The sequence below is a fragment of the Buteo buteo genome, chromosome 11, assembly GCF_964188355.1.
Source record: "Buteo buteo chromosome 11, bButBut1.hap1.1, whole genome shotgun sequence".
Classification (NCBI taxonomy): domain Eukaryota; kingdom Metazoa; phylum Chordata; class Aves; order Accipitriformes; family Accipitridae; genus Buteo; species Buteo buteo.
In genome coordinates this window covers 11,214,258-11,227,119 of record NC_134181.1, presented here as the reverse complement: position 1 = coordinate 11,227,119, position 12,862 = coordinate 11,214,258, and the positions used below count along the sequence as shown (strand labels likewise).

The 12,862-nt window shown below is 37.1% G+C and overlaps 1 protein-coding gene across 2 annotated transcripts in view; it reads right to left on the bottom strand.

The window, feature by feature from the left end:
- The window catches only part of LOC142036655 (transcription initiation factor TFIID subunit 4-like), a 150,837-nt gene that overhangs the window by 76,843 nt on the left and 61,132 nt on the right, over window positions 1-12,862 (bottom strand). For both annotated transcript variants that reach the window (XM_075040053.1, XM_075040054.1), the window contains exons 11-12: window positions 6,349-6,479; window positions 4,241-4,366 (exon numbers count right to left, since the gene is read on the bottom strand). In XM_075040053.1, coding sequence (XP_074896154.1) covers window positions 4,241-4,366; window positions 6,349-6,479 — 257 coding nt within the window. The remainder of the gene's footprint in view (window positions 1-4,240; window positions 4,367-6,348; window positions 6,480-12,862) is intronic.

Here is a 12,862-nt window from a genome sequence, read left to right as displayed (position 1 = left end):
GTGCTTTGTTTTGTGGTGGGTTTGGTTTGGGTTTTTTTTTGTGTGTTTTTTTTTTGTTTTGTTTTGTTTTTTAGAAAGTCCACACAACACACACCATGTCAAATGTAAAGGTAAATTCCTCAAGTGATTTTAGTCTGGCTTTTGACCTTTCTGCAGTCTTAAGACTTTCCTTAGCTCTTCTTGCAATTTCCCATACCAGTCACCAAAGACAGATTCAAAAGATCTCCGCTTCTGCACATACATTGAAACAACAGCCAGTGGGTCCTTACTGGGAAAACAAACGAGGGTGAAGAGTTGACTCTCCCAAATATTTCCTTTAAATAGCCTGCACTCTACATATGTGTTTATGTACAAGATGGCCCCTTCCTTGTGCCGTTTTTATTTTACCCTATTATTCACGTATCATGAAGATAACCAAAAGTAATGACAATCAAGGCAGCTGCAGCCTCTCCCTCTACAGCTTGTATATTTGACACATCATATTACCTGGATGTTTGAAACAAGAGCTGTTCCAGCAGCAGGACTTGACTTGATCTCACAGTTTTGGGGACCAATATGTCTTTAAACACGTCGATTCTAAAAAGAATTTCTAGGAAGTAAATTACAGAAATGCCTTGGGCCATATGTTCTAAGTTGGTATACATACGTTGTGGAACATGATGCAGAGATCCCCAAAGTACAAGAGATCATGCTAGCTCTTGACACAGTATAGTCTTGTTTTCAATTTTTAGATTTTTATTTAAAAAGAAACTGCATATTGCATTGCTACTATAGCATACCTTATGATTTTTCCTTTCCTGTGAAGTTTGTCTTCTCCCAAAATATCTCACTGGAATGTGAACATCAGTCATTATTCTTCTAAGCTTGTGGTATGAAGTTTCTATTTCTCAAGTATTTCCCAGGCATGGGATGTAAGATTTTGTAATATTCTCTCATTTAACAAGCCAAGTAATACTGCTATTTTGCTTTAAAGATACTCTTGTAGCTTCACAATTATTTTTAACTTGGATAATGACTTTTCTCAGAATGTCAAAAATTTAAAATATTTTTTTGAAACCTATTTTTTTTTCTTCTATCTCCCCATCTCATTTTATCTCTCATTCTCCCAAAAACATTTCCTGAAGCAAAACCAACCCCATCTGGGTGCGTACAAATTCTGCAATCACATTTTACTGTAACAATTTAATTTATGGTTGCAGGTCAATCAGAACACTAGTGTCAACTGTTTTCTTTTCTCCTCTTAAAGAAACCAACTCATTATACAAAACAACAACAAAACCCTGCAAACCCCACACTTTCTTTGACCATCATTTACATATCTTTCTTACTGAATTTTAATGCAAAATTACGAAATTGGTTTCAAGGCTTCCCAAAGACTCATGCTGACTCCCCTTTCATTTCAATCTATTCCTTAATTTTTCATCATCTTTTCAGTTTATTATTTTGATGTTAAGTTGATTATTTAATACCATCCACTCGAATACCCAAAACATTTCCTTCATTATCTTATTCTTTGTCAAAACCTGAACTTTCGCTGTTAACAAGGCTCCAAAGTGTAAATAATTAAAATAGAATTTTCACTGTGCAAATTAAACCTGTTTATGCTCTTCCCTACTAGACAACAGATGAAGTACCACTAGCAGGCAATTTTGAAACTTTTCCTAAAATTAGTGTGCTGAGTAACTTTAAAAACACGTTGCCAAATAACATGTCAAAACATGTACAAGATAAAAAAATCACTCTCTTTGTCTAAAAGGCACATTAAGAAGCTGCAATTATAAATAAAATAAAAAAATCTGAATTTTAGATTTAAGCATCTATAAGGAAAAAAGCAGAAACAGAAATTTCTTTTTAAAATCCCAAGTTTTCTAACCTTTAAAGACACAACACTGTCAAGGTGACAAAGACACCATGATCGGGGAAACGTCATCTTTGCATAGAGAGCGTTTCAGTCACCAGAGCCAGTTTAATCATTACCTCCTTTGCAGACACCAATCAGCAGGCCACAAACAGACATGAAATGGTTACTGATCTTTATCACTATTTATCAGGGCAGCTAGGGCAGATTTTAACTGTGTCCGTTTAATAACTGCATCGTTACAATTACTGCATCCTTTCCACAAAGACTTAGATCTCCTTAGGCAACTAGGCAAGTTCATAGAAGACCAGGAAAAAACTAAATCCTGGGTAAAGAATTAGTACATATGAATTCGGAATAAAGACCTCAACAGTTAAAGGCTGTTAATGTACAGGTGATCTTGCAACCTAGATTCTAAGGAAATCACAAACAATCTATTATTTAGAATAAAAAGTTGTAATCTGACCATATTTTGCCAAACTATGTCCTACATAAGTCTTGCAATAGGTCGTGAATCCATCAGGACAGAATGGTTGAGAGCCAGCTGAACGCTCCACAAAGAAAAGACACCATCAGTGTAAGTTCAGTTCCAAATTGGCATTTACACTTAAATCACAAAATTGCATAAGCACCTCCCAAAAGGTTTGCAATATCTTCAACTTACTTCTTCCATGGCTACTTTGTGGTTTGGTTTTGGTTTTTTGATGCCTTCATATATTTTTCTAGTATACCATATATTTATGCTGTCTCCTATCACTTTCTGGTTATGATGTTGATTTATATATTCATTATTTTCATTAAGGTAATTTCTTCAAATCAAGTAGAGGACTCTTTTTTTATATTTGTTTGTTGTAGAGTTCTTTAATTTGTTCTTTCTGTAATCTATAGGAATCAAACTTGTTAATCATGTATTCATTTCCTAAATTTTGACTTCACAGGAGGTTATATTATTCAAGACTAAAACAAAAAAACCCAAAACCAAAGAACATCAAATCACAAAGTAATTCGGGTTGGAAGGGACAACAGGAGGTCATCTAACTCAGACTCAGATCAGCCTGCTTAAGGCTTTGTGCAGTCAGGGAAACATTTCTGAACTAAGGACTACAAGCTACTGTATTTTCCTCAATGTCCATTAAAAAACCCAACCAACATAACAAACCAGCAGCAGGATACACTGAATGGAGAAAACATCATAAAAATATATTATAAATATATATATAAAAATATATTATAAATATATATATATAAAAATATAAGCATTTCTTTATTTTTTAAAAATAAGCATTAAAAATGAAAACAATAAAACTGTTTTCATCTAAACATTTAAAGAGTATATATGTCATGTGGAATTTTGTGGAATATTTAACAATGTGAACAAGTATAAATTACAAATGAAAACAGGACAGATTGAAGTAGCCAAATTTAAAAACAAATTTCTGAAATAAGCAAGGGTAGGTTTTAAAAAAAAATAAATAAAAATCTCAATTTGTGAACAGTAATGGCACAAAACCAGGAGGCTAAGTAGTACAATTGAGCATTGAGTTGTTCTGCATGATCTCTTCAGAATATACAATAAATAATTTGACGAAAATGCCAATGCAATGACAACTTATCTGCAGTTTGATATGATACATATAATTAAATTTGCAGCCATAAACAATAGGTTTATCTATACCTGTATGCTCTTGAAACAATACTGTCTTAGTTTGTTCTATTGCGTGTATGAAAATTCATTCTTTGGAATTAGAGTTAGAAAGGAATGAGTCCAGAAGAACTGACAGTTAACTGAAGACAGGCATGAATCAATTAAATAATGCAGTTATATAGAGGTGACTGGAACACCAACTGGGACATATAGTACTTAAAATAAACAAATAAAAAAAACTGTTTTTTTTTTTTAAAAAAAGTCTAGAAACTCAAGAAGCGCCTCAAAAAACTCAAGAAGTAAAAGCCTCAAAAAAGCCTCAAAACCAATCCATAACAATTTACTGAATTGTGTTTAAATACCAGAAGTGTAGGCTGTGATTTTCAAATAGCACAGAAACCCTGGCATCTATTAAATTTCAAAGACAATTGTGAAAATTATTTTACCAAGGTATTTTGAAACTATTAGCCATTATCTCCTATATTCCCAAGAACTCATCAAATTCAGAGCTGTATCCTGAAAATGCAGGAGCATTCCAGTCAGGTAGGTCTAGAGTCATCATAGATAAGATAGGATGACTTAATGAATTAAAGGTGTGATGTCACAACAGTAGTATCTTTCTGTTATGAGAAACAAAATGTGTTTATGAAACAAATTTCAGAAAACTAAATAATTTTTTTAAGACTATGAATTGTTAAGTAGTTAAAAAAAAAAAAAAAAAAGAGTAAAACGGATACCTTGGCAGCCTTTAGCAAGATTTCCCTCTCTTGTTCATCCTTCCTTTGCTTTTCTAAACGCTCCAACTGTTCAAAAAACTTTAACTGTGATCGGACATCTGTAGCTTGTTCATACCATTCATCATCCTGTAAAATAAGAATGTGTTAGAAAAACATGCATTTTCATCATGCCTATGCATTTAAACAGAATAGGCGTTATACACTAAAATCTTTCCATTGTACTAACAATAATTTTTATTATTTTTTTTAAGCTCAGGAGAATGACGCCAGCCTGTAGTTAATAATGCAGCTAGAATCTGATTATTTAATTAATATCTAAGCAAATTAAAAAAACAAGGATTGATTTATCAGCACCAGAGACATCAAAGAGTTAAAAAAATAAACCCAACAGACTTACTGATTAAAAACCCCTAAGATGCTTAACTTTATTACTGAACAATCCTAGATATAGTATATAAGCATGGTTATAAACTGCAATTCCTGTATTTGTACTCATCTTGAACTAGTAAGAGACATAATCAAGATGCAGCATTATAAAAGCATTAAAGCTAAAAGTTCAGTTGAAAGTAAGCCTCTAATTACAATTAAAATAGAAGAACTTTATGACAAGTAAGAACATACAAGCTTTCCTAGTACCCAACAAACAATAAGAATTTATGACACAAGCTGCATGGGGAACACTCAGAATGTCAGTCAGAAAAATAAGTTATCCATATTACTTCCATCTCATTTATCTGCTTAATATCTTCCTTTTGACTGCAACGCTATGAAATGAAAGAAAACCATTAAGCAAGAAATATGCAGAAGACAATGAAAATGCTACAGTTCAACTGGAGACAACACTAAGGGTTTTTTTAAGACTCTGTTAAGATATTATTTTAAATGCATCTTTGGCTTAAAACAGACTAAGCCAAGTGTTGTCTTCTCAGACACCATCCTAGGGAGGAGGAAGGAGGGATTTAACACTGCTGAAGCTGATGAAGAATATTGGAAAGAAACAAGGACATTTTACTTTTAGTCCAATATAGTAGAATACATCCATCAATCAAAAGGAAAGATATAAGCGTAGGTAATACACAGGCATAGTGGCCTTTAGGTTTTTTTTAATCCATTTTTCTATCACAGTAATGTTGATTCTAGTCACAGATCCCAAGGATAATTTTCTTGCAAATGCCACATATCATTAGTCCAACTGTGACTCAGGTTTGGAAAACAGGTGGGCAAAGATGCAATCCAAAGCTGTTTGACCAGGCTTTCACTCTCAAGGAAAACAAAAAAAACCAACCCCAAAATCAAGCAAAAAAACAAACCAGAGCTACTCAATGTATATATATGCTAAAGAAATCTGAACACAGCTTAGACACAACACACAACTACGGTTATTGCCATCTTGTTTTTACACCAGTTTAACAACCATTAGCATCTTTCTTTTATCAAAAAAAGATATCTCATATTTATCAATAAAGATGTTTGATTTAATTGAATTTCAAACTGGTTTGCAGATTCTTATTTAAATTTCCCCCCAGTTTAAGGTATCTAAGTTGTTTCAATTTTCTTCAAGCATACATTCACTAACAATGGAATCAAGAGTAGCATTTTATCTTGAAATGTTCTTTTTAAAGAGAACACCATTGTTTAATTACAGTGAAGAATTTACAGCTGAATTCTTTAGTTGCTGGTTTGCAACAAATTCTTAGCTTTTGTAAAATATTAGTATTTCTCACAGCCAGGGACATGTAAAGTTACTATAGATTCCTATATGTTGAAGCAACTTTGATCCAATCAATGGATACCTTGGTCAAAAAAAGGAGACATCAACAAAGTCAGTCACAATGCATGAGCAGAAATAGCTTAACAAATGCTCCACACTAGACACTTTAGCACAGAAGGGTGAAAACATAATTCTACATACAAATTCTGTCACAGAGGAGGAAGATAGATCTGGCAAGCAGTGCTATCATCCCACCACTTTCTATTTGCTGAGCTAGACAGACCTGTGATTAGAACATGCTTTGCACAGAGAATGAACACAAAACACCCACCATGTGCTAAGAAAAAACGGCATCACACTGCATTGTTCTGTAACATACCTTTCTTTGCACACTTACTTTGTATGATTCCATTCGGTGTTGGGTTATCACTGTTACTTTTTCTATCACTGATCTTAATCTGTTTTGTGTTGCGTGGGAAATAAAAGTAACCACCTCAGCTGGCACATCAGTAATTCCTAGTTTTTTAGCTAAAGCAAAAAACAAAACAAAATAGAATTAGCTTACACCCCGCAGAAAAAAACCCAAAACTCTAAAGAACATAGTTATAACTTCATTTTTCTGAACAGAAAAATATGTGGCAGTGTTTTTATGTAGCTTTAGTGATACACTCATGACCCCTTGAAAAGTGTGACTATACTTTTAAGTTTGGAAGAGAAATCAGAGCATTTTTTTACCACTTAGAAAGTGCTTAAGAACAGATGTTTATCCTAGATTATTAAAACAAAGCATAACAGAGTATGAGACAATTTGAGTTCTCAGTTGTTCTACACAAGAAAAAGCAATTCCTTTATTTTCAGAAGCATTAGTGCAGATTAATTTCAGTGTCAATGAGATGAGGCTGCAGCCCAAAGCATACTGTTGCACACTTTAGCCTACACTATTGGCATACTACTGTTAATAAAAGTTCTTTAGAAAAAAACCCTATTCATTGAATATGAAGAAATAAGTCAAATTAACAACAGTTATTTAAAAACACCCGTTGCGCCCCAAATGCTGCTAAAAGACATATTTGTAGTTATTTGGACATTTGATACTTTGTGCTGAGTTTATGTGAAAAGCAAACACTCTACAGTCCAATTCCTAAATTCATCAAAATGATTGCTAAGTATCGGATATAAGTTTTTATATATACGAATGTACACGCTAATCTAAGCTATAGTCCTACAAAGACACGTATGTGAGTAGTCCCAGCGTGGCAGTTTTCTGGATAGAAAACTGCGTGTGCACACGGAGATATATGTATTTTGTATATAAACAAATCAGTAGTTCTGTTTTCTGTGGATTATTGGATTTGACCCACCATAAAAGAGTAAATACTCTGATTACACTGAATCAGTTTTCCACTGGACGAACACGAGACTTTTAAAAATGTTTGTGAACGCGTTTGTTCGTGGTACGTTAACGGGTAGGCAAAACACTGCAGGAGGTTTGTTTGAGAGTATTTTGGAAAGCGCCTCCCGAAGGGCTAATTACAGCAGTGGTCTTTGTTTGCGGGAGGGGTCCCTCAGCACGTACGGACCTGAGAGGCTTAGGAAGGAGTATTTGTTCTGTGAAGCATTCCTATCGTTCCCTGGCCAAACTCAAGCGCAAGAAACCATCACACGTCTAAAAAATGAAGACGAACAAGTGAGCAGTGGTCTTACATGGATGTATACTTCTGTTATTTTAGCGATGTGATCTGAGACGAACTGGCAGCGTTCAGCATCACCCTGGGCTTCTGTCAGGGCCGGGCTGGGGCCGCTCAATCACGGCGCGGCCGGGCGGGCGGCCGGACCGCCACCGCCGGCAGGGGGCACTGCGGCGGGGCCGCGCTCCCGGCCGCCGGGGCGAGGGGAGGCGAGGGGAGGCGAGGGGAGGCGAGGGGAGGCGAGGGGAGGCGAGGGGAGGCGAGGGGAGGCGAGGGGAGGCGAGGGGAGGCGAGGGGAGGCGAGGGGAGGCGAGGGGAGGCGAGGGGAGGCGAGGGGAGGCGAGGGGAGGCGAGGGGAGGCGAGGGGAGGCGAGGGGAGGCGAGGGGAGGCGAGGGGAGGCGAGGGGAGGCGAGGGGAGGCGAGGGGAGGCGAGGGGAGGCGAGGGGAGGCGAGGGGAGGCGAGGGGAGGCGAGGGGAGGCGAGGGGAGGCAGGCGGCGCGTCGTCGCTGGCCTGCCGGGAAGCGTGGAAGTAACACAGCCCAAAGTGAAAATTGCTCTCAATTCTGCTCGTCGGGACGGCTCTTACAGCTGGTTTTGTGCCACGCTGTACGAAAAAGATTACGTTTCCTGCAGCTCTCCCTCGCCCCGTCTCTTCCGCCGTTTTTGATCTGCGGTGCCTGTTTAAATGTGTGTTTTATTACATCACTACAGTACATCATTCCCACACCTCCCAGAGCTCAATCCGCGATGCCGTGCATTTCTGGTATTAATTTTTTTAATGATTCTTTGAAGTCGTTTTCTCTTAAACTAACTTAAGCCATCACTCGCTCCGCATTGTACACGTTACCTTAAGGACTTTAGCAATACCTATGCATGCTTTTTTAACTGATTTTTGCTTTATTGCGGGAAAAAAAATTAAATCTTTCTTGGTGCCAAATTCATCCTCCGTAATCGAGATGGAACTCCGCTGAAGTTGCTGAAAGCTGCACGTGTAACAGAAAGCAGACATATGCATTAAGATCCCAGTGCTGCGACTGTTACTTGTGCAAATTAAGTCCTTGAAGTCAGTAGGACTATTCATATTGGTAGGAGCTATTCGTGCAAGTCAGACTTGCAATATCAAGACCTATTTGAGCATGCACCATTTTATTATGCAAACATGTGGAAGCAAAGCTATCAATCAAAAAAACCCTAGTCTGAAAGACAAAATGCAAGTAAGAAGGGAAATTTAATTAACTAGTATCCAGAAAAGAGGTTTGAGATGGAAAATTCTGCCAAGTATTCTAGGTAATGGTATGAATGAATAATTGTCAAGATAATAGTTCTTTGAATTTCAGCAGTGTAACTATAGCTACCCAACTTCCCTGAACACACACAACCCTTCCATAATAAAGAACTATCACCATCTTGTGTTTTTCACAATAAAGGCTTTCCTAATTTTAAAGACTTTTGTTCTAAGTAAATTCAACCATTATATGGCTTGTTTCACCTATTCAGCTCTTCGGAAATTTATCCATAATCAAAGGACCATTCCCTGAGATGCCTGGTTCCTAAAGATTGTTGTCCTACATCCTCTTCATCAAGTCTCTGCAATATACTTGCAACTCTCTAATCCTGAAACCCCTCAACACAATATTCTCCAGTCCAGAAAATGACCTAGAGGTCAGTTATAAACAGAGTCCCTTAGGAGTCTGTCCTGGGACTTACCCTTTTTAATATCTGCCTCAGTGACCTGGAGCAGGAGACACAAAGCACCCTCATCACGTTTGCAGATGGCTGCCAGTCAGAAGGACCCGATGAGTGGGCCAAGAAGAACTTCATGAAATTCAAGGACAAATGCAAAGCACTGCACCTGGGATGGACTAAGTCTCTGCAACAAGACAGCCTGGGGACTGCCTACCAGGGTAGCAGCACTGATTGAAAGCACATGAGAGTCCGGTGGTCAGCAGGCTAACCAGGATTCAGCAGTGCATCCTGGTAACAAGGACGACTAACAGCACAGTGGGTTGTATCAACAGCAAAGTGGTAGGTCAACAGTAACCAATACATCAAGGGAAGCGATTATTCCTCTTCGCTTAGCACTCAGCCCACACCTAGAATACTGCAGTCAGTTTTGGGTCACCCAGTACAAGAAAGAGAAAAACCTGAGTCCAGAGAAAAGTCACCAAGATGTTTATGGGGTTGGAGTGTATGACCTATATGAGGAGAACCTGAGGGTTCTTTATCCTGGAGAAAAGAAGGATTGGGGGAGAGGTTATAGAGAAGATGGAGCCAGACTCTTTATTGAGGATGCCTGGAAGAAGAATGAGAAATAAATTCATAAACTGAAACAGCAGAGGTTTTGACTAGATATAGGGAAGAATTCTTCATTATGAACATAATTCAGTACTGGAACACTTTGCACAAAAAAGTTGTAGACTCTCCCACCTTCCAGGTTTTTAAGACTCAGTCAGACAATGCCCTAAGCAGCCTTGTCTGGACTTAATGTTGACCCAGCTTTGAGCAAGAGGTTGGACCAGATGACCACTTAAGTTCTCTTCCAACCTGAGTGACTCAATGATCCCTGTCCTCCTGCATAGCTCCAACTTCCTCTCATACTCCTTATTACTGCACAATACCCTTAGCTCCCTCAGACATCTCGGATCACCCCCGGCATGTCTCCCAGTCCATATTTGTCCAGCTTGCTAGCTGGGCACAGTCAGCTCACCCTGAGGGTAGCCTGGCCAGTCTGTGCAAGAGTGCTGACTGGCAGCCACTCAGACAGAAGAGCAAAGAAAAGGAAAAAAGAGTTGATCTCCCTCTCAATTGGGACACACAGAGGGGCTATCTAGCTGCTGATTTATGAATGGATTCAAAAGTTACCTGAAGGGAGGGAGAAGGATGGCGAATAGACTGCTCAATCACTTATGACTAGCTTTCTTTGGAAAACAGGCTAAGGAAGAAAGAATACAAAACAAATTTCCCCCCAAATGAATTAGCGTCAAGAAACCAGACTACAAAAAGACAAAAAGATAAATTTTTAAGAAGGCAACTTGTCATGCACAACATTCATCATGTGTGGATGCATCATCACATCTTCCCTGCTCTAAATTACATTAGTCGAAATCCTGTTAGCATAGGATGTCAGAAGCAGGGTGCATTCCAAAGCTGTATACTACATGAAGATTTGGCACTCTACTTAAATACTTGGATTATACTTGGGGCAAGGATGGGAAAATTACCAGTGTGCTCCTGAAACAACAATCTCATCTACACTTGGAAAGGCTGGCCTACTTATACTTTCATAAACAGTCATGCATACCACCTTATTGATCTGCTGACTTATGAAAAGTTCTGATAAAATTGTTTAGAGATTGGTTTTTTTGCTTTCTGCTACTCAGAGAAAAGGCCAAGTAGAAACTCAATCTATCCAAAGGGCTAGAAACTGTTAATTTTCGTATGTTTCTATATTAAAGTCTTAGTATTTTTTTTGTTCACTGCTACATCTCCTCCTGAGTTTCATCCACTCTCATTTATAGAAAGCATACTGGAATCCTGTCTGCCATCAAAGGAAAGTAACGCTGATCTCTACATAGGAAATTCCTGAGATATTCTTCTAGTCTGCATAATTACTTTTCCCAGTGTTAATACAGAAAGGCTTCTCTTCCCTTTGCAGGATTCCCTAGACTGATGATGATGTGAGAAAAGAAATACAATTTATAGTTTTAAGAAATGTTTATATATAAATATATTTTATAATACTATACATACTTAATTGTATCACAAAACACAAATATCCTCAATGTATTATCCATCTTTCTAACCAAGTGACTGAACAGTGGCTTCATCTACAGATATTTAGATCCTAGCATTCTGGATTCTTGTCTTAATTGCACCATCTGATCACTGCAATAGTAAGTCATAATATGTACACTTACATACGTACAGAGACACAAAACCCAAAGAGAAAATTAAGATTAAACAAAAAAATTAACTTATTTCTATCAACAGACTGCTATCATCTCTCTTTTGTTAAAAAAGTTGAACTTGTTTCTGTCATTTAGGTGATGTTCTTATGGTGCTTTCAGTTTGATAACGTGGACATCTTAACTTGCAGTTTTGTGACCAAAATTCTGCATTTAAAGCAGTAAGGAGCCATATACTTAAAACATCAAGAAATGTGCAATTTGAAAAAAGTTGCTTGATTTATATAATATATTTGTTAAATTTGGACATTTTTTATAACAAGTATATGCTTCAAGTCTTTAAAATTACTTTAGCGATGTTCACTTCTCCTAGAGCTATGATAAAAACATCATCAAGGATAACAGCAAAAATGGAGCCAGAGCAAAGCAATGCTCCAAGCTATAATTTTAACCAATCTCTCCACTTGAATTTGAGTTTTTAGATTTTTAAAGACATAACTAAGGTCACATTCTTCATTCAAGTGTTCTTGCCAGGTCTCTACTACACCAGAACTGTACAAGACCATCAAGAATTCAGGACTGATTGCATGAACACTTCAACTCTTTGTGGCAGGACTCCAGTTCAACACATCCTCAGAGGCATCAAATGCTACTAAAGCAGTCAGTTGAGTCACACTATCCTATATGAAAAATACGAAGGATCACAAATTAATATCCCCAAAGTAAGCAAATTTCTAATTTGCCAAGCACTTATAGAACAACACAATAAAGCATGCCTACATGTTAATTCTTAATTGCATGTCTGGAAGCTTTAATAGCAAACTGTGGTTCAATCAGCATTTAATAAAAATCTACAGTATACGAGACAGCATGCAAAGGAAGTATAAGTGTTAGAAGATTTTTATATTCTATTTTAAAGTTTGAGATATTATTGCAATAGAGTTTCTATAAAGTTAGAACTTGTATAAGTCCCCAAAACCTTAAGGGGATAAAACATTCAGCAATATTATTCTGATATTGGCATATGTGTCACTAGCACAAGATTGTTTTTTACGAACATAAAAGCACCTAAACCTTGTCATTGAAAACTTTCTGGTCCCAAGAAGTGAAAATTCTGAAGACTGCTATCATCTGTTTAGCTATCTGAAAGGTATTGGCTTTGCTGCACTTTAAAAGTTTAATTATATTTTATTGATCAAACAAACTGAAACAAATCATAAGAAGAATACTGCCCTATTTGAGAAGCATAAGAAAAATACTATCTTTGCAGATAGGCTTGCAAAGAATCAAAAAGTTACTTTAATAATTTATATTTTA